At 46.1% G+C, this 25235-nt stretch overlaps 2 protein-coding genes across 4 annotated transcripts; one reads left to right on the forward strand and one right to left on the reverse strand.

The window, feature by feature from the left end:
* The first annotated feature begins 5998 nt into the window (after positions 1–5998).
* Positions 5999–15310, forward strand: LOC123345382 (early activation antigen CD69-like). 3 transcript variants are annotated; one of them, XM_044982181.1, is made up of 6 exons: positions 5999–6121; positions 8126–8327; positions 9258–9338; positions 10456–10667; positions 13398–13501; positions 14120–15310. In XM_044982181.1, the coding sequence occupies exons 2-6, from the start codon at positions 8270–8272 to the stop codon at positions 14226–14228; spliced, it is 564 nt and encodes a 187-aa protein (XP_044838116.1). In that variant the 5' UTR covers positions 5999–6121; positions 8126–8269; the 3' UTR covers positions 14229–15310. The 3 variants fall into 3 exon arrangements, with proteins under 3 accessions (XP_044838116.1, XP_044838117.1, XP_044838119.1); XM_044982182.1 differs by having other exon boundaries at positions 6000–6121; positions 8121–8327; XM_044982184.1 differs by lacking the exon at positions 5999–6121 and adding an exon at positions 7528–7635 and having other exon boundaries at positions 8121–8327.
* Positions 15311–16072: 762 nt separating this feature from the next.
* On the reverse strand, positions 16073–24219 carry LOC123345768 (killer cell lectin-like receptor subfamily F member 1). The gene is made up of 6 exons (XM_044982817.1): positions 24135–24219; positions 22932–23030; positions 21588–21704; positions 19634–19788; positions 18721–18833; positions 16073–16977 (listed from the first exon to the last, which is right to left on the reverse strand). The coding sequence occupies exons 1-6, from the start codon at positions 24217–24219 to the stop codon at positions 16854–16856; spliced, it is 693 nt and encodes a 230-aa protein (XP_044838752.1). The 3' UTR covers positions 16073–16853.
* Positions 24220–25235: the final 1016 nt, after the last annotated feature.

The raw sequence follows: 25235 nt of genomic DNA on the forward strand, positions 1-25235 counted from the left end.
CTGGGGGAAAAGGAAACCCCAAAAAGAGGAATGAGAAGCAGGAGGAGAAGGAAAAGGTGGTGGTTCCAAATGAACTGAAGGACAAATGTTCATTTTCATGTTTTTTAAACATGTGGTGTTAGTAAGTAAAACCACTAAGTGTGGATTCATTTAAACATGTGGTGTTAGTAAAACTCCAGAGTGTGGATTCATTTAAACAAGCGGTGTTAGTAAAACCACTAAGTGTGGATTCATTTAAACACGCGGTGTTAGTAAAACCCCAGAGTGTGGATTCATTTAAACACGCGGTGTTAGTAAAACCACTAAGTGTGGATTCATTTAAACACGCGGTGTTAGTAAAACCCCAGAGTGTGGATTCATTTAAACACGCGGTGTTAGTAAAACCCCAGAGTGTGGATTCATTTAAACAAGTGGTGTTAGTAAAACCACTAAGTGTGGATTCATTGAAACAAAATCTCTCTGTTGCCTTCTCTCTCTCTCTCTCTCTCTCAAATCAACAAACTGAAGGAAAAAAGGATGTTGGGTGGGACACCGCTGTGAAATGCAGCTGAGACCTCCAGGCCCCTCATGCCAAATGAAAAGGAACATATTCTATCTTGCAAAAGGATTTGCGTAGAATTTGGATTTGGTTTATTTCTAAACTCTTGTATGATTACGACATTTATCCGTTGAGGTCATTTGCCTTCTTGAAGCTTATGTGGGCGTTCTGTTTTTACTTTTTAAGTTCCGATCCTGCAGTGCTGCAGCGGACCCTCACGCCTGCAGAGCTCCCCACTGAAATCAGCGAGCTTGGGATTCCGCCCACAAAGAACTCATAGCAGGATTGGAGTGTCAGTTGTAGAAAGGCTGATCTTATGTTCAGATGACAAACCAAACACGTTTTTTTGATTGAGAAAAATTTCAGAATAGGGGACGGTTCTCTAGATTCCTCTCCCCCCTCTTTTTTAAACTCTGCTCTTTGCAAGACTGATAAAGAATGAGGCGTCATCCAGGCATCTCTGAAACCACAGTCATCCTGTTGCTTATTTGACACCAGTCAAAGAAAACCACAAAGTTTCCCCGCTTGTCATGCTGCCAACTCCTGAAAACAATAACTGTGCTAATTATAGCTGCAGTGCAATTTAACAGCTGGAGGGCCTGTGGGTGTGTGTTCTAATCTGGGTTAGGGAGAGATAGTGAGTGATTGCATTATCTGGCCGTTACAAGTGATATTCTTCTGTGAGGATGTCCCTGTAGTGGGTATTTCTGGGTGCTGATATTGATTGGTTTCTAGTCTGACCTGTTGCTTAATACAGACCAGGGGTGCCTGGCTCCTGTCACGGACTACAAGAATCCTGTAATGAATTCCACTGGCTGGACAGAGACAGGCAGATGTAGCTTCAATGCAAGACTGCAAAGCGTATAAAATCAACATGACAGTCCTTCTCCACACACTGCAAAAATAACTTTTAAATGTGGTTGTGGCCCAAGTGTAGTGTAACGTGCTGTTTTTTTTCTTTCCAGTGTGGAGAGAAAAAAATGGTGTTGCAGAAGCTAGGTTAATTCTCTAAGCCAGTGTTTCTCAAATGCGGCCACTGTGGGCTGTTCTTGCAGCCACAGCCTCCTGGGTGGTTGTGGGCGGGGTGGAGTAAAGCAGCAGCCCCTCCCCTGGAGCTGCCAGCAGTGGTTGGGCCCTGGCCGCCTCTGGAGAGAGAAAATCTGGAGGAGCAGACCGCCGGTGTGTGTTCCCCACCTTCCATGGGGTGGTGAGGTTGGGCTTCAGCCCTGGGGTGGTGGGTGGCAGGCTCCACCCATGAAGCTTTGGGCTCCATTCCCTGGCCCCGTTCTCGGGCATGGGGCTTTGGGCTCCATTCCCTGGCTGTCAGATGACAGGCTCTGGCCCTGAGTTCACCCTCCCCAATCATCCCGGCCTCTGTTGCCTTCCCCAGTCCCCCATCGCCCCGCTGCCTCTGTAACCACTTCCCTATCCAGGGCTTAATTTGTCTCTGGGCTTGCGGGGACCGAGTAAGTCTGCGGTGAAAAGTGATATTTGTTAGTGTCACTGTTCACAACAGACTTACCAGCTAGCAAGTCTTTAAAAAAAAAGCAACCAAAAAAAGCAAAAGAAACAGTAAGAAAAAAGACAAGAATGTACAAAGCACCTCGTGTTTCTATTCTGTTTAGGTCCAGCAAAGAATAGAGACGACTGTGCATTATTTTTATTACTGAGTCTGCAGAAAAAACCCTACATAAATAAATTACAATGATTTGGACATGTACGTGTGCATATTTATTTGTTTTTCTAAAAGTTAATGAAGTATTTTAGGAAAAATTGTCAGAGCAGCCACCAGCAAGAGTTAGTGGTCGCACACTGAGGCCACCAGAAAGTTTTTTGTGAGACCCCCTGCTCTAAGCACTGGAGAACTGAACAGAGATAAGCCCAGCTGTGCAGCACCAGACCAGGACTTTAAGCCTGTATCTGTGATCCCTCCTGTGTCTGCATTGGTCCCAGCCCCGCTCCTGCTTTGTTGCAGCCCTGCTCCCATGCGTTTCAGCCCTGCTCCCCTCCTTGGTTCCTGAATCTAGCTCTGACCCTTGACTCTGACTCCAGCCCCGACCACTAGGCCTGATTGCCTGTGCCCTGGTCTGTGACAGAAAGAAGGCGACAGGAATAGATGAGCTAGAACAGAGGGAACGAGAAGGCAGCCACCCTGCTGGAACATGACGTGAAGGGACATCAGCGGGGGCAATCCCTAAACAAAACAACAAAAAATAAATCCATTCACTCAGCTCGGCTGTAGGATTCAACGGGCTCTTCCTTTCACGGACCTGTGTGACTGTGAGGGCGCGGCCAACAAATCTCTCTTGGAATTGATCTAAACAAACAAAGCGGCTTCTGAAACGCTTGGATTTGCATAGCAGACAGGTAGGTAACATGTTAGGACACAGGCTTTTGTTACAACATTCTGTCTAGGTTTTCATCCCTTGACATCACTGGTATTGCAGAGCCTTCCAGAAGTGAGATGTGACTAGCGACCTCTCGCACCAAACGGATACATGGAAATGCTATTGAGGCTGCGGTTTCACGGTTGCATGCTGCAGTGATGCCAACACCCGAGGTGGGGACCCTAGCCTAGATGTATACCTTACATGGCGTACTTCGTATAAGATGGATCACAGTTGTGCAACAGTGGTGACACGTTACGTTTTTCTAAACAGGAATCATGTTTCTTTTCTACAGCGTCACAAGCAGCGCAAGGTATAGAGGTGCCCTGGCCCTGCTCTACACAAAAATTAGGTCGACCTAGTTACATTGCACAGGAATGTATAAAATTTCACGCCCTGTTCTGACGTAGTTAGGTCTATCGAGCCCCCACTGTAGACGCAGCGAGATCTGTGGAAGAGTTCTCTTGTCGATCTAGCTACTCCTTCTTGGTGGAGAGGGCTACCTGCATTGATGGAAAAAACCCTCGTGTCGTAGGAAGCGTCTGCAGTACCGAGGTACAGCTGCAGTGCCATAGCTGTGCTCCTGTAGCCGCTGTAGTGTAGATGTACCCTAAGTTTTAAGGGTACCATAGGCACTGACTTGAGGGGTGCTCTGGCCCATGGGAAAAAAATAACGGGTGCTCAACAGCCACCCACTGATCAGCTGTTCAGCGGCGGACGGGAGCCAGGAGGCGCTGGGGGGCGGGGGGCGGAGCGAGGGCGGGGCTAGGGATGTAAAAGTCAGCCAGTTAACCAGTAAGCATCAGTGTTATCGGTAAGGTATTCCGATTAACATTTAAACTCCACTGCGGGATTCCGCTGCCAGCCCCGTGCGATGGATGATGGATCCAGGCTTCTGCTCCCCCAACCAGGGCGGGCTCCAGGCACCAGCTTAGCAAGCAGGTGCTCAGGGCGGCCTCTTGGGAGAGGGGCAGCACGTCCAGGTATTTGGGGGAGGGTCCCTCGCTCCCGCTGAATTGCCACAGATCGCGATCGCGGCTTTTTTTTTTTTTTTGGCTGCTTGGGGCTGCAAAACCCCTGGAGCTGGCCCTGCCCCCAACACCAGGATCCCAGCTGCTGGCCCCGCCCCCACGGTACCAGCGGTCGGCCACAGATCCCAGCTGCTGCCCCGCCCCTGGGGTCCCAGTTGCCAGCTCCACCGCCGGGTCCCAGGCTGCCGGCCCTGCCCCCGGGGCTCTGCACAGGGTGGCAGCCGGGATCCTGGGTGCAGGGCCAGCAATGGAGTCCCCAGCACGGGGCCAGCAGCGAGCGGAATACCCGGGCACGGAGCGGCAGCTGAGCCCTGGGCGTGGGGTCGGCAGCTGGGAGCTTGGGCGCTGAGCCGGCAACTGGGACCCTGGGCGGAGGGCAGCAGCAGAGCCCCAGGCACGCAGCACAGCAGCCAGGATCCTGGGCGCACAGGGCAGCAGCAGTGCCTAATGGTTAAATGTTGAACCGGAACAATTTTAATATTTTAAACATTTACTTTTTTAAAACATTAGTTACGTCCCTAGGCAGGGCACACTCGGGGAGGGGGCAGGAAGAAATGGGATCTCAGGGGAGGGGCAGAGGCGGGAAGAGGCAGAGCGATGGTGGGGCCTTGGGGGAAGGGCAGAGTGGGGGCCAGGCCTCGGGGCACCCACCGGGAAAGCAGAAAGTCGGCGCCTGTGAAGAGTACACCAGGCCTTGTTCTGGAATAAGAGTATCCACAACAAAAATTGTATCTGTATCAGTTTAACTGTACTGATATAACAGGGAAACATTTTCTGTGTAGACAAGAGTCATGTTTACAGTACAGACCTTTGCCGGCGTCGCTGTCGGTTCGGGGTGCATAGATGCAGTTATGTGAGCCAAACGGTGCTTTGACTGGTGCAGCTTGTTTTGCTCATGCAGGGTGGAATAAGCTAATAACTACAAAGCGGTGCTTTTCAAGGGTCAGGTTTTTTCATTGAATAATACCAAGGTGGATTTGATTTAAATCAAATTGATTTAAATCACTGGTCAGGAAGACTCGATTTAATTATGGATTTCTACATAAAAGTGCGTTCTTGTTGGTTGTTATAACCTTAATATTCTTCACAACTCAGAGATAGATGTAGGTTTCATTTTTAGAAGGTACACACTATACATTTTTAAACCTTGATTTATTCTGAAAACTTTTCAGATCAGTTTTACAGCTATATCAGAAAATGAATGATTGTCTGGTTATTTCATTTACCAAAGGTAATTGAAGCAGATATTTATGAAGTCATTGGGAGGTGAACTATCTCCAGTTCAACAGGTTAATCATTAATATTTGGAGGATTTTCTTGCCAGGCTGTATTAGGAGAAGAACATCACCAGACAGACATTTACATTGTTTTATTTAACTAAAACAACAGTGTTCTGTATTCTGGATTTTTTTCTTCAACAGCAAACATAATATTTTAACAAAACAAGCATATGAATTTTTAAATTTAGTTAAACATTCAAGTTTTTTTAAAATCAGGTTTGTTTTTGTTAAAAATTGTTTTTAACTAAAATAGTTAAATGAAATATAAAGCCTGTCTTACCCACAGGCAGAGGAACTTCATTCAAATATTCCCAAATTGGACTGGATTTTTTTTTAATTTTTATTTTTTTTTAAATCATTGATTTTTATCCACTCTGAAAAATACAGATTTGGTGACCCTGAAACATTTTGTGACTTTGTGTTGATTTCACTGAATTGTTTTAATTGGGTGGGTGGGGAACAAAAATTTCCAAAACAAATCAGAAGTTTCATTTCAAAAGGACACACTTTGATTTGTTTGGTTTGAAACTTGTTTGCTGTGGGTCCCTGTAGTTTTTTTTTTCAATCAGCGTTTCTAGTCCAATGTCGCTCCAGCTCAGAAAGTCTCTTTCAGTTTCAGCATCTGTGGCTGGAAGTTCCTTCCCTTGTGCTCCCAAAAGGGCAAGGGGGTACATTTACCACTACAATAGACTCCAGATTTGGTGGCAGGTTGCTATGTTGTTGAATGCTCTCTCACGGTTTTCTCACTGGTTTACATTCATGTCAACTCCTCCCCCAATTAGGGTGTTTCGTCCAGTTACCAGCGTGAGGCTGAACATCGGTTGCACAATTCTCTCCCAGTTGAGCAGTTCCTTTAGATTCAGAGTTGATGCTGCAGGAAACAGGGTGAGTTACGATTCTGATATTAGGAGACTAGTGGGGAGGGGGGTCTGGCCCAGAGAGGCAGGGAATGGGGTGAAAAGAAGAGTTCTGAGAGAGAAATGCAGAGGAGGGCGGGTGATGAGGTGTGAAAGTTGGTGCAGCATTCAGAGCATTGCTGGGTGAGAGGAAGTTTTGGGTGGGGGACGGTTAGACAGCTGTAGATTTTGGGGGAGGCGGGTAATTTTGTTGAGTCAAAAATCCAATTTCTACGAGGAAAAAAGTTCTGATGGAAAATATTCGACCGGCCTTATAAATTTCATGTAACTATCCAGAACATTCTGGTGCGTTCTTGGTTAACAAGGGAGCCATAGCTGCGTGTAATGCTGACACGCAGTGGAGATTTCCAGCATTGCAGCCCGGTGATAGGGAAATGTGGGTAAACTGGTAAGCTTAGTACAGCACCCAAGGAGAAAACACTGGTTTGGGGAGAAAGAGTTCAGCCTGAGAGGGATGGGGCAGTGCCGGCTAGTGAGCAGCGAACTAGACTGGAATTTGCAAGAGCTGGGTTCTATTCCTGGCTCTGCTGGGTGACCACAGGTCAGTCACTTCTCTCAGTGCCTTAGTTTCCCCCTCTGTCCAGTGGCAGTAGTGATATATCAAAGTGCTTTGAGATCTTTTGAAAGTAAGAGCCAGGTATTATAAGATGAAGACTAGTCTTGTGGCTAAGATTGGGACTCAAAAGACCTGGGGTTCAATTCTGGACTCTGCCATAAACTCCAGGTGTGCCCTTGGGCCCATCAGGTAGAGCAAAATTTTCAAAAATGACACCGGCACCATGAGCGAAAAATTTTGAAAGGTATTTAGACACCTACAAATGCAGATAGGCACCTGGTGGTATTTTCAAAAGCAGGTTAGGCCCCTAACTTCCGTTGACTTGGGCTTCCATTTTCCAACCTCTCACTAACTCCTACTGAAATCAATATGAGTTAAGCACCTAAATACCCTTGAAGATCTGGACCTTGAAGAACAGCTCAGATGTCTGTCCTCCCACTGCCCAAAACACACTTTTCCTTCCCAAATACAGATTTTTGGGGTAAAGGAAAATTTCAGCACTTGTGATGAATATTTCAGAAGTTACGAGTGACTGAAAATTGGCAGGGAAGGGTGATTAGAATGGAAACAGGTTTGCAACCTCAATTACAACAGCGCTAGTAACTGCTCACCAAGACTAAATATTGGATTTGTTCTACCAGCCACATTTTTCTTTAAACTCAGACCCCGAATTCTCCTTTAGCTAATTGTGGCAGTGCGGCCAACAGATGGACTCCATGCTGGGATGTATTAACAACATGCAGTTCCGGGGTGTATTAACAGGAAGGTCGTATGTAAGACATGGGAGGTCATTGTTCCGCTCTACTCAGCGCTGGTGGGGCCTCAACTGGAGTATTATGTCCAGTTTTGGGCACCGCACTTTCAGAAAGATTGGAGAGAATCCAGAGAAGAGGAACAAAAAAGATCAGAGGCTTAGAAAACATGACGTAAGAGGAAATGTTGAAAGAATTGGGCATGTTTAGTCTAGAGAATAGAAGGCTGAGGGGGGACTTGCTAAGAGTTTTCAAATACGTAAAAGATTATTATAAAGAGGATGGTGATTGATTGGTCTCCAGGCCTTCCAGAGATAGGACAAGAAATAATAGACACAATCTGCACCAAGGGAGAGTTAGGTTGGCTATTAGGATAAACTTTCCAATTCTAATGATAGTTAAGCACTGAAACAGGTTATCAATGGAGGTTGTGGAACCCCAGGTATTTAAGAATATGTTACAAAAACACCTGTTGGGATGGTCTAGGTTTACTTATTCCTGCCTCAGCATGCGGGGATGGACTAGATGACCTCTTGAGGTTCCTTCCAGCTCTTTATGAGTCTATGCTGCCTAAAGTATTTCAATTTATTTGTCTTGAAAGTTTAAATTAATTTCATCCAGTGAACTCGTGTCTGTTTTCTTTCATCCTCTGGTATAAGAACAGAGCAGACTATAACTCAAGTGGAGAAACCTTAGGAAGAAAAGAACCTGGAGCCAGGACTGTCACAGCTGATCGGGAGTAATTCTATATCAGTGAAAGAGTTGGTTGGGACACACAAACAGCTCGCTTCCCAGACGAAGAGGAAAGATGGAGAAAACTAATTCTCATTCTGAAAAGGTGCAATGTTGCAACTTGATTGAAAACGGTAATCTGCTGGCCATTCCTTCCTCTTTCTTTCTGGGGACATGGGGAGTGAAGCATGTTTTAAAGGATTAGACCCTGAGTGTCTGGGAAGGTTTGAATAGCCAATTTTTCAGAGGTTCTGAGAACTCACAACTTCCACTGTGTGAGCTGTGGGTGCTGAATGCACCTGGAAGCAGGACCAGCCAGAGGTGCCAAGATACTCCAAGCAACAGCCCTTGAAATTTAACCTATACAGAAACACCAGGAACACCTGAATAGCCAGACTTATCTTCTTTTGTTTTTGGTCTGAAGGCCCCAATCCTACTAACACTTAAATTAATGCTTAATTTTCAGCAGGTTAGTAGTCACGTAGGCTTCAGTCTCAGCTATTTGTGCCCACTGCTTTGAAAATAGATGCCTTCTTTGTACTTCTAGCTGCCTATTTTACAGCTGGGGAGTGAAATCACAAAGGATATGTGACGTATCCAAGGACGCACAGGGACTCAGTAGTAGAGCTGGGAATTGTGTCCAGTGTCCCGAGTCCCATTCTAGTGCCTTAACCACATGTACTTTAGTAGCTGGAAACAAGGAAGAGGAGCCAGTGCCATGTGACCACCCAGCTCTCTGCAGACGACCAGCAAGGGCCGTCAGAGCAAAGTTGGACAACTACTTGACTAAGGGATCCTGAAAGATGTCTGAAATGAACCAGACCCTGCTTTAGCCAGTGGAGATGGCAAGAGGTTGGCGGCTATCAAGATTAGATCAGCAATAAATATCGCCCAGTGGAAGCCTGTCTAGAGCTTTAACTTCTCGTTCCCCTTTTTAGAAGAGGTGGGGGATGTTGTACGGCAACTGTAACTGCAAATTAAAGCAATTAAATTAAATTTGGGCAAGTCTGATGCATGGCTAGCTCTGCTAGATATTTGGATACTAATGGCTTTTTCTCTTCCAGGGGGCAAATCTGCATATCTCAGATTTCTTAGACGCTGGATTAGAATTGTAGTTGAAGCTGCACTTCTCATTTCTTTGATAGGTGAGTAAACAGCCTTTTGCTTAGCTCAGTATTTGTTCTCTGCATGGGGCGGTTACAAACCTGCATCCTGTCTTCCGAGCTTCCCCCTGTCTAGCCCTCATCGTGACAGCATTCCCCCACCCCTTTGAGTTAGAGCAGCATTATTATCCCCATTTGCCTCATGAGTAGAGCTGGCCTGGAGACAGAACTGAATTTCCATGAAAAATGTTGAGTGTTTAGAATTTTTCTCCTCCTCAGTCAGAGACCGACTCAATAACCCGATGGGTAGGGAGCCAGGTTCAACGTCCAGGTCTTCCTGATTCTCAGCAAAGACTTGAACCCGCGTTTCCCACCTCCCAGACCAGTGCCCGTAGAAGTCAGGTGTGGCCTTGCAGGGACCTTGTCTCGGTTTCCTGTCTCTCAGGGCCTCTTGAGAACTCCACACAGTCCAAAAAGGTGTGAGGCAAAATTTCCCGGCTGTGGTTCTACTTTATTACATCCAAAGAAACTTGAACTAAAGTCTCTCCCTTTGGGCTCAGGGGGTTGCACGACCCTCGTCTTTGGGGTTTGTATTTCCCAATCCTGGCTTGGAGTCTCTGGAGTTCTTCCCCCTCAGCAGAGCCCTCGATGGCTTTTTATCTGGCCTATGTGCTTGTTATTCCATTAACTGCCTAGATAGGCTCATTCCCCTTAATTTAGCTCCTTACCAGTAGCTTGGGCCTAGACTCCCCTTAAAGGGGCCAGCAAGCCTGTGAAAGTGCCCTAACCAATTGGCTACTCTGGGGCATCTCTGTGTCTTGTTTTGATCCCCATAATCCCCCCCTGGACCCGAGAAACCTTCCCAACAAAACCAATCTGTTTCGGTGAAAAGTTTCAGTTTTGACAAATTGGCATTTTCCAGTTGAAAACGCGTTTTGTTAAAAAATTCCCGGCAGGCTCCAGTTATCATCTCCCATTTAAAGACGGGTAAACCAAGCACAGAGATGATATCCCTTCTGATCTTTCCTATCAGTTGCTCTCCAGCCAGCAACCAGACACTGAAGAGTCTAAATCTGGGGGGGTCTTCTTTTGATTCGTGCCCCTGTGACACAGAGAAGTGAGGCAGGAGAGAATCAGTTTCTTTCTTTCTCCTTTCCAGTGATGGCATTTAAAACCCAGCAGTCTTGTCCACTCTACAACGCTGCCTCATGTCCAATGAACTGTTCCACCCCGTCGTGTTTGGATGGCTGGATTGGATACCGAGGGAAATGCTACTATTTCTCAGAGGCTGAAGGGAACTGGACCTACAGCCAGAGCCACTGCTCTGCCCTCGGTGCCTCCCTGGCTGTGATTGACTCCCGGCAGGACCTGGTAAGGAAGAAACTGATTTGTTCTTTATGGCAATCTCAATAGACTAGGATTGCAATGCTAGTGATTGACTCATTTTGGGGTTCCAGGTTTGGAATGCTGGTGACTGACTTGTTCCAGGTTTGGAATGCTAGTGACTGACTCATTCTAGGATTGAAATGCTAGTGGCTGACTCATTCCTTGGTTCTAGGTTTGGAATGTTAGTGTCTCATTCTGGGGTTCTGCGTTTGGAATGCTAGTGACTGACTTATTCCAGGGTTCCAGGTTTGGAATGCTAGTGACTGACTTGTTCCAGGATTGGAATGCTAGTGACCAATTCATTCCAGGGTTCTGGGATTGCAGTGCTAGTGACTGGCTCATTCCAGGGTTCTAGGTTTGGAATGTTAGTGTCTCATTCCGGGGTTCTGGGTTTGGAATCCTTGTGATTGTCTCATTCCGGGGTTCCGGGTTTAGAATGCTAGTGACTGACTCGTTCCAGGATTGGAATGCTAGTGACCAATTCATTCCAGGGTTCTGGGATTGCAGTGCTAGTGACTGGCTCATTCCAGGGTTCTAGGTTTGGAATGCTAGTGGCTGACTCATTCCAGGGTTCCAGCCCTGGAGCTCATAATAGCTTCTGGTCCCTGTAGTGGTAAAGAAGCCAAACAGCATGGAAGTTTCAGCAGCTAGATTCAAAACTAGCATCTGTGTCGTCATGGCTGAGTGTAAGTTGAAAGGCAGTTCCCATTATAAGTCTATTGCTAAGATTTTCTAAAGTGATGGGTAATTTTTTGGGTGCCTAATACCAGATGGCTTCAGGGGGCCTGATTTTAAGAAATTGCTGAGCTCCCGCTCTCTAAAAGTCAGAGCCCTTTAAGGCTTCTCACGATGGGCACCCAAAAATTACTAGTTACGTCTGAAAATCTTGATCTCTCCGGGGCCTCAGTTCCCCCTCTGTAAAATGGGGTTAATAATCTTCACTGGTGTCTGTCTTGTCTGTGAGCTCTTGGGGTGGCAGCTGTCTCTCTTTATAGGGACATAAGACAGGCAGGGTCACTGAGTCCAGTACCTGCTATCGCAGGCAACCCCATTTGTTAATGAACTTATCAAGCTCCATCTTCAAACTAGTTAGGGTGTTTGCCCCGCTCCTTCTGCTATTGGTCAGCTGTTCCAGAACCTCCCCCCTTGATGGGTAGCAACCTACTTCTAATTTCCAGCCTGAATTTATTCGTGGCCAGTTTATCCCCATTTGTTCTTGTGCCAACATTCTCCTTGAGCTTCGCTAGCTTTTTCTCCTTCCCTTTCTCCTCTGCAGCATGGGGCACAGGTCACTTGCTGGAGGATTCTCTGCAGCTTGAGGTCTTCAAACCACAATTTGAGGACTTCAATAACTCAGACATAGGTTAGGGGTTTGTTATAGAAGTGGATGGGTGAGATTGTATGGCCTGCGTTGTGCAGGAGGTCAGACTAGATGATCATAATGGTCCCTTCTGACCTTAAAGTCTATGAGTCTATGAGTCTATCCCCTGATGTATTTATAGAGAGCAGTCAGATCCTTCCTCAGCCCCGTAAACAAACCAGGCTCCTCTCCCATGTGCATGTACATAATAATCTACACAGCTGCTTCCTTCACAGTAGCTAAACAGTGCAAGGGCCGCTGAGCAGCAAAAAGGTGTCTGCCAGAGAGAGCTCTGAAGAGGAGCTCCATCCCTGCATGGGAGTCATTGCCACTTATTCCCCACAAAAAGCATTTTGGCTTCCTGTCGCACGTTGATCCCAAGTGGTTTATTTTGTCTGAAAAGCTGATATTATTTATTAGCGTCTAGAGGCCACCGCAGAGATCAGGGCCCTGTCGTGCAAGGCGCTGCACGGACACACCGCGAGAGACAATCTCTGCTGCAAAGATCTTATAATCCAAATAGCTCCTCAGGATCAGCACTAATGACTAATTACTTTTGCAAAGCACCAAAGCACATCCATGGTGCGTTGTAGAAATATATTAGAGCAGGTCACAAATTGTCAAACGGAACAGTTGGGAAATGCTGGGTCATCGAAATATTTTGCTAGAATTTGTCAATTTAGAGTTTTTGATGGAAAATTATCAGTTTGATGAGGCTGAAATGGAACATTCAGATTTTCCCAAAATGCAGTATTTCATTCCATGAAAAATTTCGAACTTTCAACTTTTTCTCCTGATTCAGGACAAAACTAAAATTCAGAATTTCCCACCAGATGGAACTTCCATTTTCCCCTGCTCTAAAATGTAGACATACATTCATAATCGTCATCATCATTAAACATACAGTCTACTAAGGACCGTTGCACCAGTCTGAGTGCCTGTGGTAGCTGGCGTCGCACCAGGTGTTGTGTGGTGAAGTTCCTAGATCTTGTTCAGTCCTGCGAACCCACAGATCTCTGGGGTGGCCCCGGATGTGGCACCAGCTAGGGTCAGGAAACAGTCCCCTTTGCGTGTTGCTGGAGAGTTTGAGAGCACGGTGCGCTGGGTTACTTTTGTCCATCTGGTGACGTGGCTGAAGAGCCTGCAACACCGCTTTTGAATAGAATGAGCGACTGAAGGAAGGCCGGATCTTTGCGACATTGTGACATTTTCCACAAAACCAAACCACGTTATGTTCAGGAATGGGGCTAGATAGAGTGATGGAACTATAGTCTTCTACAAGGGTGGGGTGGATTGATGCTGTGTGCAGTCACTGAACATAACGAGCTTCCTCTTTGCTTCTTTATCACCGGAAGGATTTCGTGCTGCGATATAAAGGCACCACAGATCCGTGGATTGGTCTCCGGAGGGGCTCCGATCATCACTGGAAATGGGCAGATGGCACCAAATTCAGCAACCTGTGAGTTTCTTTGTTCATCTGGAACGCTGAGTCAGGCTGGGCTGTGTTTAAAGCTGGAACTCAGGAGGTCTGGTTTCCATGCCCGGCTTTGCCACGGGCTGTGTGTGAGATCGGGGCCCGCATCGTAGAATAATGCCTTGGCCAAATCGCTGGGTGGCTGGCCCTTTAAGGGGACATGGGTCTCAGCCCCGCCTGTGACGCAGTCAACTCTCCTGGGCGGGGGAAAATGGAGGTCATGTGACCCAATCAGGCGATAAGGGTGAGGCTTTGGGTGAATCAGAGGCTGAGCAGCTGGAAAAAGCACTCAGCCAGCATCTGGTCCCGGGAAAGAGAGCCGTGAAACCCTGGTCTAAAGGGAAGTGTGTGTGCAGGCTGGAGAGGCCGACTTGAACCACACAGTCCCAGGTAGCAGCACTGTGGAAACCCTGAACCTGGGGGGTGGGCGAAAGGAGGCTGACTTTGGGAGCTGGACTATGTTCAATACATTAGACCCCAAGGAGAGGGTGATACGATTTTAAAGACTTTTGTGCTGAGTGGCTGATTTCCAGGAACCTCGGAGGGAAACTGAGGCAGGGCCATGCGGGGTGCTTACAGGCCACATCTTGCTGTTCTTTCCAGGTTTGAAGTCAGAGGAGATGCAAACTGCGCATTTCTGACAGAGACTGCTGTCAGTTCTTCAAGGTGCTACACCGTGAGAAGCTGGATCTGCAACAAACCGTATGCGTAACAGGGATGAAGGGAAAGTAACATGGACATGCAGGGGGGATGCCAGAAATGAAGGACTTAAATCACAGTTGGACTCTGAAAACCGAGAGCAAAAAACCTGCCTCTTAGGAGTACTGATTTATCATCTCTTGGTGTCTCCAGATCAGATGGGCTAATTTTACAAGTAAACAGATGCTGCTGGGGTTTCCTCCCTTCCCTCACCCCCCCATTAGCTGCCAGCACCACAAGCTCGCCTCTGGGATCTGAGAGTCAAGCTGGGTTCTTAATTTCGTACAGCATCTCCAGTGATAAACGGTCTACAGAGCTGCCCTTTGTGGACACCCATGTTGTTCTTCCGTCCCTTTCCCATCCTGCCTTCCATGACTGCCATGCGGCCCCCTGTCCTCTTCCCATGCTGCTCCTCTGACCCACACAGCCCCCCGTCCCCTCCCTATCCTGCCCTCTATGGCTCTCGCACCGTCCCCCTCTCACCTTGTCCAGCCCTTTACTGACTCTCCTGGAAAGGGTGTGTGTGCGCACCTATATATGCTCCTTGAAATGTTTTTTATCTTGGTTATTCATTAAGGCAGTAATGGCTGAGCGGAAGCATATTACCCCACTGCCCTAAGTATTTACACATTGCTCGTTTCTGTGACCTCTGAGCCCCAGCAATTCCAGGCTACGAGCCCATAAAAAAAACTGGATCGAAAGCGTGAGCAGCGTGTTGTCATGAATGTAGGGGTTCAGAGTGAAATCCTAGTCCCACTGGGGTCAATGGGACTTTCACTGTTAATGTCAAGGGGACCGGAACTTCACCCTCCATTTATACACTCTTTGGGGTAGGGACCATCTTTGTGTGCTGTGTTTGTACAGCCCCTAGCACAGCGGGGTCCTAGTCCATGACCAAGGCGTTACTACAGTACTACTACTACTAAAACAGAGTGATCATATGGACCTTTAGATCAACACAATAATCCAGAACAAAGCAGGATTGTATTCACAAGAGTCTGTTAGCCACTATCACCAGTCCCAAATATTCACAAATCAGGAGTCAAAACAGTCCTGAAAATCATGTGTGTGATTTAAAAACCATGAGACTTTATTAAAAAAACCAAAAAACAAAAAGGGGGTCCTTTTTATTTGACTTCTGGGTTTTGAGCCTTCAGGGGGCCCTGTTTTCAAGCATTATGTCACAATCACAGGGGCTAGAGTAGTGGTGGGCAGCTGTGACCCGTTAATCTGCTGGCGGGCCGTGAGACCTTTTGCTGATGTTGACCATCTGCAGGCACCTCCCCCTGCAGCTGCTAGTGGCTGCGGTTCTCTGTTCCTGGCCAATGGGAGCCCTGGGAAGCGGCGGCGCGGGGAGCGGTGCCTGCGGATGGTCAATGTCAACAAAATGTCTCATGGCTTGATGGGCCACATGCGGCCTGTGGGCTGCAGGTTGCCCTCCACTGGGCTAGAGACTTGCTGTTGTTTTAATTCAAGCTGAGATCATCCTATAATCACATGAGTCCAGGAGCTGGGGCTTTAAGAAACAGGCTATCACAGAGCATGACTCCTCATCATGCCCCCTTCTGTGGAGTGTGCCTCTGCAGGGAACCCTGCCTTAGAGTCAGTTTCCACCTCTGAGGCAAGTCTTCTTGGCCTTCTGCACAGGGATCTGAGTTGGCGATTTCACTCCATCTTGCAGCGAAGTCTCTACACAAATTTAACCCCTTCCTGGGTAACAAAAGTTCAAGCCAACAAAAGGTTTTTCTGCGCCTTTTGGGCTCCTCTTTAGCCCACCTTCTGGGCTCAGTTCTCCGTCCCCTTTGGGCTACCTTTAGGTGCTTCCTTGTTCTGTTACAGAGCATTGACTTTCCCTGGACTACTCGCTGGAGCTTCCCCCCAGAAAATGCTGATTTGACAAAATTTAAAATATTTTGCTGGAACAGATTAATTTCATCAAAATTTTCAACGAAACATTATAGAAGCACTTCGTTTTGACGTTTATAGTCTAATATAGAAGCCAAAGTGAAGCACTTTAAGAAGGCTCTCTTGATAGTCCCCAAACAATTTACTTTGTTTCACAGGAAATGTTGACTTTTCATTCCAATTCTGGACAAAAGGAAATTCTGAAATGTCAGGATGTCTCGCGGACTGGGAATGCCACAGTTTGATTATTGTTACTCCGGGGTGACTTAGGTGCTTTAGAAGATAGTTTCATAGACCGTTAGCTTATCTAGTCTGACCTCCTATATAATACAAGCCATTAAATTTCCCCTGCCCAGTTACTTGTGTTTGGTTAAAGCATAACTTGTGTTTGGCCAACATACATCTTCCAGAAGGCAGCCAGTCAAGGCATCAAGAGATGGAGAATCCAACACTTCCTTTGGTCGTTGTTCAAATGGTTAATCACGCTCACTGTTAAGAAGGTCACAAAGGATCATCCCAGATCTCCTGAATCCCACCCCACAAGACCAGCCTCCCTCTAGAAGAAAGCCATTTCACCCGCTTACATTTGGAAATATTTTTTCTCCTCCCTTTTCAAAACCACATGGTGATCAAGCCGTGGGCTTAAAATGTATAACTCCAAGTCGTAAAACTCATCACTGCCCATATACTAAAATACAAAGTGTTCATTTTTTCCAAGCAGGGACCACCAGGTTTATAGCAGGATGGCTTCCATCTGACAAACCCACTTGAATTCGGTGTTGCAAGATTCAGAATTAATCCGATTCCTTCTGATCATCCCACAGCTGTTTCCTTCAGCAGAGCCAGATACTGGGAACCTGCAAAAGATCTGTGATTTAAAATGTGATTTATTACTATCGATATAAGAAGATTTCTGGAGCGTCACCTGTTTGTCACTCTGAAATCTAAAATGCCTGTGGAGTCAGTGTGAAGCGATGGAATCAGCTACAAGCACGGTTGAGGGTTTGTTTTGTTCAGAATATCGCCATGTTCAGTCACTAAATATCTTACAACTGATCGTGTCAAGATTATGGCTCCAAGTGTGGCTTGCAATTGGCGCTGGGTGAATAATGATTTTCCGGTTTGTTGGCAATTTCGTCCACACACAAAAAATTTGTTTCTTGCTGGACCGAAACCAAAACTTGTTGAGATTTTTGGCGAATCATAAAATAAAATTTTTAAAATGTCATTTGGGATCCAACTAAACATGTTCTGTTTCGATTTTGACCATTTTAAGACGTTTTTTCAATTTTAAAAACATGAAGAGAATTTTTAAATGAAAAGTAATTTCAAACCGAAAAATGGATATTTTGTTTTCATAGATTCCACAGGTAGACAGTACCATTGTGATCACTTAGTCTGACCTCCAGTATAACACAGGCCCGAGACCTGCCCCAAAATAATTCCTAGAGCAGATTTTTAGGAAAGCATCCAATCTTCATTGAAAAATTGCCAGTGATGGAGAATCCACCAAGACCCTTGGTAAATTGTTCCAATGGTTAATCACTCTCACTGTGAAAAATTTACACATTATTTCCAGTCTTAATGTGTCTAGGTTCAGCTTCAAAGCATAGGATCATGTTATACCTCTCTCTGCTAGATTGAAGATCCGATTATTAAATATTTGTTCCCTGTGTAGATACGTATAGACAGTAATCAAGACACCCCTTAACCGTCTCTTTATTAAGCTAAATAGATGGAGCTCTTTGAGTCTAGCATTATAAGGCAGGTATTCTAACCATTTAATCGTTCTCGTGGCTCTTCTCTGCACCCTCTCCAATTTATCAACATCCTACTTGAATTGTGGCCACCAGAACTGGACAGGATTCCAGCCACTGTTGCGCAGTGCCAAATCCAGAGGTAAAAAAACCTCTCTACTCCTACTTGAGATTCCCCTGTTTCTGCATCCCAGCATCGCTGTAACTCTTTGGCCACAGCATGAAGCTCATATTCAGCTGATTATTCACCACAACCCCCAAAGCTTTTTCAGAGTCCCTGCTTCCCAGGATAGAATCCCCCATCCTGTAAGTAGGGCCTGCATTCTTTGTTCCTAGATGTATACATTTACATTTAGCCGTACTAAAATGCATATTGTTTGCTTGCGCTCAGTTTAACAAGCGAGCTAGATCGCTCTGAATTAGTGACATCTCCTCTTCATTATTTACTATTCCCCAGTGTTTTGAAAATGTCTAAATGAAATGCTTTGATTGATTGATCAATCGATTGATTTTCTGAAATGAACAATTTGGTGGAGCCTACATGAATTTGCAGAACATTTCAGTGTCACTGAATCTCTATTTTTTTGCCAAAAAAAGTTTTGGCAGAAAGTTTTTGCCTAGCTCTGTTGCATTCTTCCTGCATCCATGAGGTGGAGATAGAGGCATAAAAAGGAATGAGTTTATCAGTTGCTAATTCTTGAGGATGAAGAAGACCTTTCGCCAACAGAAATTGGTCCAGTAAAAGATATTACCTCACCCACCTTCTCTCGCTCACATCCTGGGACCAACACAGCTACAAGTTTTCTACCTCATGTTAACCAGTAACCACTTACAAACACTCACAGACTTTGATCTAATGGGGAAGTGTCCACCCAGGTCCATTTCTTCTCTGGCGATTTAATGGTGAGTCCAATCCAGACAAGGTTTGTCCCTTGAGTAATGTTCTGTATGAACTCCTGCCAAGTGTGAGACAGATGCATCAGGGTGAATATAATTCTCTGGTTTCTTCTGTTCTCGTGCCCCATGGGAACCCCATCTTGTTGAGAGCCCCATGGGACTGGAAAGATGTAGCTGGATGTAGTGGTGGAGCAGTGACTTTACACAGCACCATACGCTGGCATCCACACCACTATAACTATATCATTTGGGGGAGGGATAGCTCAGTGGTTTGAGCATTGGCCTGCTAAAGCCAGGGTTGTGAGTTCAATCCTTGAGGCCCCCAATTAGGGATCTGAGGCAAAAATCAGTACTTGGTCCTGCTAGTGAAGGCAGGGGGCTGGACTCAATGACCTCTCAGGGTCCCTTCCAGCTCTATGAGATAGGTATATCTCCATATATTTATAACCCCAACAGATTCCCATCTCTGAGCCCTCTTATAGAGGGAAAGCACAGAGGCCAGAAACAGGAGCATGGGGCGGGGGGAAGAGTCAGTGAAATTTTCCTATGGCTTTTGAGACCAATAGCCTGGAGCAAGACCACGTCCTCTGTCCCTCCCACTTACCCACAAGCCCCTTCCTCGGTAGGACTGTCTCTACTGCCTGCAGTGGAGAGACACAGATTTAAACCAGCAGGGGGATCAGGTGCATGGAATTTTCCGTTGAGGATGTTTGGCGACATGGGACACTCTAGCCCAGCTTGTTAAACCAAATATTCCACCTCTGAAATTCACCCTCGTCCGCTGTGTTAGCAACATCCCCGGTAAACCATAAACAAAACCTCCCCAGGCAAAGTTAACCCCCCAGCTTCGTTTCTTTACCATCTCCTCCCTGTCCTGGATCACCAGCATCTGAGACGTCCTCATTTCACAGTCTTTAAAGCTCTCGCTCCAGAACTTACTCTCTTTAGAGACCCAATAGCATTTGTCCCTGTGGGGCAGCCAGTCCCGGGGGCAGACTTTGCACCCGGAACCATCTGGAAAGAGACAGAAAAGCAGGGACTTCATCATTGGAGTTGAGGATTCTCAGGGGGAAGCTCAGGCTGGGAGAGCAGGGATCTGCAGTTTGGGACTGAGGGGCATTGGCAGAGTTGGAGCAGAGGAGGGATGCAGGGCTGGGATAGCTGGTGTCTTCTGGTCAGGACCTACCTACAAACTGGCTGAGAAATACCCTGAGTGACCACTAGATGTCTCAGCTGACCCACAAAACTGGCCCCAAGAATGTGTTATTACTCTCTACAGTAAGGCCGCACCAAGCAGAAATGACGGGGGCTGGTGGAGGAAGATACAATTATGGGCCTATGGCATATTTCCGCTGGACACGCCACCTTTTCACCTCTCCAATCAGGGTAGGCACCAGATCTAGACGCAGCCAAACGTCAACAGAAATATTCCAAGGAATCAGTTTGAACTTTGAACCTCCCAGTGGAAACCAGTCACTTTATGCTAGCAAAGTGTATACCACATCCCCCTCCAGTAGCTAGTCCACAGAAAGGAGAATAACTTTAACATAAGAACATAAGAGTGGCCATATTGGATCAGACCAAAGGTCCACCTAGCCCAGTCTCCTGTCTTCCGACAGTGGCCAATGCCAGGTGCCGCAGAGGAAATGAACAGAACAGGGAATCATCAAGTGATCCATCCCCTGTCGCTCATTCCCAGCTTCTGGAAAACAGAGGCTTGGGACACCATCCCTGCCCATCCTGGTTAATAGCCATTGATGGACTTATCCTCTATGAATTTATCTAGTTCTTTTTTGAACCCTGTTATGATCTTGGCCTTCAAAACATCCTCTGGCAAGGAGTTCCACAGGTTGACTGTGCACTGTGTGAAGAAAAACTTCCTTTTGTTTGTTTTAAACCTGCTGCCTATTAATTTCATTGGGTGACCCCTGGTACTTGTGTTGTGAGAAGGAGTAAACAACACTTCCTTATCTACTTTCTCTACACCAGTCATGATTTTATAGACCTCAATCATATCTCCTCTTAGTCGTCTCTTTTCCAAGCTGAAAAGTCCCAGTCTTATTAATCTCTCCTCATATGGAATCTGTTCCATACTGATACTCCTAATAATTTTTGTTGCCCTTTCTGAACCTTTTCCAATTCCAATATATCTTTTTTGAGATGGGGCGACCAGATCTGCACGCAGTATTCAAGATGTGGGCGTACCATGGATTTATATAGAAGCAAGATGCTATTTTCTGTCCTATTATCTATCCCTTTCTTAATTATTCCCAGCATTCTGTTTGCTTTTTTGACTGCCGCTGCACATTGAGTGGATGTTTTCAGAGAACTATCCACGACTCCAAGATCTCTTTCTTGAGCGGGAGCAGCTAATTTAGACCCCATCATTTTGTATGTCTAGTTGGGATTATGTTTCCCAATGGGCATTACTTTGCATTTACCAACATTGAATTTCATCTCCCATTTTGTTGCCCAGTCAGCCAGTTTTGAGAAATCCTTATGTAGCTCTTCGCAGTCTGCCTGGGTGCTAACTATCTTTAGTAGTTTTGTATCATCTGCAAATTTTGCCACCTCACTGTTTACCCTTTTTTCCAGATCATGAATGAATATGTTAAATAGGACTGATCCTAACTTTCTACTACTGCCAGCTATTGGAGTTACTCCTTTAGCTCACCCAGTAGAAGTCTGTGCTATGGGACCTGGGGTTCAACCCCCACTGATGACCCTACCAAGGGAAATTAGATGTGCAGACATTTCTTCCCGGTGGTGTGAAATGGGCATAGCAACCTGGTGTCCGAAGGAGGTGAGGTTACCTGCAGCGCTGCCGGGTGCTGAGTCACACAGACGCTGCCTCAAGTGAGACACCAGCTCCTCCAGGGATGCGTTCCCTGCTGCTCCAAGACGGTCTTCATGAGCTGGACCCTGGAAAACTTAGCAGCATCCAGCAGAGCTGGGGTTAGGAAATTGCCTGACAGTGTCTGACTGTAATAAAGCATCAGACAATGTGGATCGGGGTCAGTTAGGCAGAAAGGCAGAGGGAGAAGACCAGACATTAAATATTTTAGGGGGGGGGAATCTATGGTTCTCTTGCCTTGGATGATTGCTAGCTCCAGCCTAAATTTCAAATAGAAACTGTCAAGGGCTAGTGTGCCGGGTTTTCCTTTTGGATATTTGGAGAGGATAAAGCTGGTGGGACAAAAAGAAAGGAAGGGTTGTTTGCGGCTCATATTCAGGCAACATTTCCAGTGAAGTTGATAAGTGTTTGACAGAGGTAGGGTGGTTCTTGTGGTTAAGGTCGTGAATGGAGGTGTGGCTTCAATTCCCAGTTCTGCCCCAGACTCAGTCTGTGACTGTGGGCAGGTCATTGCATCTTTGTGTGCCACTTGTGCCTCAGTTTACCACCTGTGATGTGGGAGTACAGAGCCTTCCGTTGTTTGTCTTGTCTATCAAGATGGTGAATTGTTCGGGGCAGGGACTCTTTTTCTGCGTGTGTCTGCACACCGGGGCCCTGATCTCAGCTGGGGCAGGGACTGTCTCTCGCTGTGTGTCTGTGCAGCACCCGGCACAACGGAGCCCTGATCTCAGCTGAGGCAGGGACTGTCTCTCGCTGGGTGTCTGTGCAAGGCCCAGTACAATTAATTGAGTTAGAGAAAAAATTGTAGTACATAGGCTTGGAAGAATTTGATTTTTATTGGTAAACCTTGACTTCACCAAATACACACAAACTAATGAAAAACTATTTATGGATAATAATCTAATTTTACTTGTATATTTTGACATGTGATACTGACAATTTCTGTGTGAACTGTTATAAAGCTTTAACTTTTAGAATCACAATGTCTGCTGTCATTAAATAATTATTGACTGACCCCACTGCCACCCTATAATTTCCCACAACTGTGAACATTTTAATAGATACAAATACGAAAAGCTTAATACCCATAATTTTTCACAACTGTGAAATTTTAACTTGAGAAAAATTTAAAAAATACTTAAAAATAAACATTGATATTATCCCTCAAAATTATAAAAATCAATTGAAATCTGCCAAATCTAGTTAAACTGTTACTTAGCGAAGGTGATAGCACTCTAGAAATCTATCTAAACCAGACTGCATTTGATAGATTTAAAAAATGGTTGGGACCCCAGACACTTACCCCAGACGCCTAGTGCAATCCCTGCTAACGTCAGAATGATACACCAGGCCCCCAAAGCTCCTAGAGCGATTCTATAACAACGGAGACTTGGAGGAGACTCTGGAAGATGAAAGATGTAGTGAAACATCATCATTAATTAATTAACTCCAGCAAAGGTCTCTGAATAGGAAAGATGCTAGGTCAGGAGCAAATGTTATCAGCCCTGAATCTTAGTTCCAAAATTCCCCCTGCAGCCAATCAGCGTGTTGCCAGAGGACAACTGGGTTTGTGGTTAAAACATTTTGGATCGGGGTTTAATTCCTTGCTGGGCCAGGGCCACAGATTCCTTGTCTCACTCTGAGCAACTTCGCTCAATCTCAGATACTGCGGTGATGAGCATGGGATTGGAATCGAATAGAATCTCCTATGTCTCATTTCTCCCCATCTGGAGAGGGAAAATAATCCTCTCTTTAGGCTGTAAATTCTTTAGGGGAGAGACTGTTTCTGGTTATACGTCTGTACAGCACCTAGCACATGAAGGTCCTGATCATGGATGGCATCTCTAGGCGCTATTGTAACAAAGACAAAATAATAACAAGAAGAAATACCATTTTCAGCTCCAGCGGCTGGCGGTGAGATTGTAATTTAAACTGAGGTTTTAAACAATAGTCTGCAAAATTACTTCAGCGGGAAATACTGGAAATCTGCAAACCTAACCTGCCTGAGAAGAGGATTTCTTCAATACCAGCATAATAACTGCACATCTAGCACCGGCAATACCAGAGTCCAGATTCAAGGAATCATTTTTCAGACTCGGTGTCTCTCTACTCCAGTATATTGTCCGCACAGCCAGTGGCACTAAACTCCGTCATCACGAACACTGCAGCTGTATGTTATGTTAGTAATATAATTACACCAAGAGGTTCCAACTGAAATTGAGGGCCCTAATTGTGCTGTGCCCTGTACATGTTGCTAGTAAGAGACCATCTTTGCCCCAAATAGCTTATAAAATAAGGAAACAACAGACAAATGGTTGGAGGGGGAAAGGAGATGCCCAAGGTCTCAGAACCAGGATTCGAACCCAGATCTCCTACCCACTAGAGCACATGGCCTCTCATACCCAGGGAAAATGCTTTCTACTCGTCCCCTCCTTGAATCCTTTGGCATAAAAACCCAGATCTCAATGGCGGTGTGTCTCAAACTGAAGACATTCTACGTCAATACCTTGGCCTCCATCTGGAGACGGACTGGCTGAGTTTCCCCTCTTCGGCCGGAGGTTCAGTACTGTGTACCCTTCGTCGTCCTCCATCTTCCCCAAACTCAGCGGAGCTGCATCTTCAAACAAACAGATTGAAATGAGAACTAAGTGCCCCCAAGAGTGAAACTGACCTACTGCCGCCTTTACGCGAAGTCCTGGCAGCTTCTCAGGACTGTGAAACCACACAGGAAATTTAGATGCGCGAGTGGAAACATATGGCCCAATTCTCAGGTCCAGCTGAGTAGCGCTCTGGTGACAGAAGTACTTGGTGCTGCTGTTTTTTCATTCCGAAACATTTTCGAACAGAAAATGTCTTTTTTTCTAGATGAAAATCTTCATTAAAATGTTCATTTCTCTAAATGCGTTTGCTGTTTTTGATTCCCCAAAAAAGGGCTTTTCTGCTTTTTTCCTCTCCTTTCTCTTTCTTTTTGTGCGGATTTGGATAATTTGGATAACAATGTTTAGGAGACATCATGAGATGACCATTGGTAGCTGGGCTGAAACATTAGCAACTTCCTTAAGGTTACTATGGTGATAAGGTGACATCAGTGTTAATGAATATCAGGGGAACGAATAAGTTGGCTTATGAAAACTGGGTCACCCCGAAAGTAAAGGGGTGTGGGCGTTCAAATAAGGAAAGGGGGTTGAAACTTTCATCAATGTGTGTGAACCCCAGCGGATGCCACGTCACACATTATAAAAGCTGCATGCCGTGGTGCAGGCCAGGATGTGGAGGGAGACGGGGAGATGGCAGGAGGATGGCCACTGGTGGTGGTGATGAGGTGAGGATGAACACATGGGGGTTTTCCACAGGGCAGGGTGTGAGTTATGCAAATACTATGCGTGATGTATTATTGTGATAGAAAAAGCCTATCCAGTGACAGGGTGTGACAAGGTGTATAACCCCTCACTGGACAGGAGGGGGTCAATGAACAGCTATGGGCTAAGGAGGCCCCGCCCACCCCTATACACTTACTGAGCATGCTCGGATTGGAGGCCGGGTTTAAAAGCCAGCCAGGTAGCTCAATCAGAAGCTGGCAAGCCAGGGAGGAGGATGTTCCCTGGGA

Source organism: Mauremys mutica, chromosome 12 (assembly GCF_020497125.1).
Source record: "Mauremys mutica isolate MM-2020 ecotype Southern chromosome 12, ASM2049712v1, whole genome shotgun sequence".
In the NCBI taxonomy this organism is placed as follows: Eukaryota; Metazoa; Chordata; order Testudines; family Geoemydidae; genus Mauremys; species Mauremys mutica.

What these genes read in the sequence shown, in the direction of transcription:
- LOC123345382 (XM_044982181.1), top strand. Translation starts at nt 8,270, where the DNA reads ATGGAGAAAACTAATTCTCATTCTGAAAAGGTGCAATGTTGCAACTTG. An exon ending in ACTTCTCATTTCTTTGATAG is followed by an intron (nt 9,339 to 10,455) that starts GTGAGTAAACAG and finishes TCTCCTTTCCAG; the next exon opens with TGATGGCATTTAAAACCCAG. An exon ending in GGCACCAAATTCAGCAACCT is followed by an intron (nt 13,502 to 14,119) that starts GTGAGTTTCTTT and finishes TGTTCTTTCCAG; the next exon opens with GTTTGAAGTCAGAGGAGATG.
- LOC123345768 (XM_044982817.1), bottom strand. Translation starts at nt 24,219, where the DNA reads ATGGAGGACGACGAAGGGTACACAGTACTGAACCTCCGGCCGAAGAGG. An exon ending in AGCACCCGGCAGCGCTGCAG is followed by an intron (nt 19,789 to 21,587) that starts GTAACCTCACCT and finishes GTCTCTTTCCAG; the next exon opens with ATGGTTCCGGGTGCAAAGTC. An exon ending in TCCAGGACAGGGAGGAGATG is followed by an intron (nt 18,834 to 19,633) that starts GTAAAGAAACGA and finishes CACACTTGGCAG; the next exon opens with GAGTTCATACAGAACATTAC.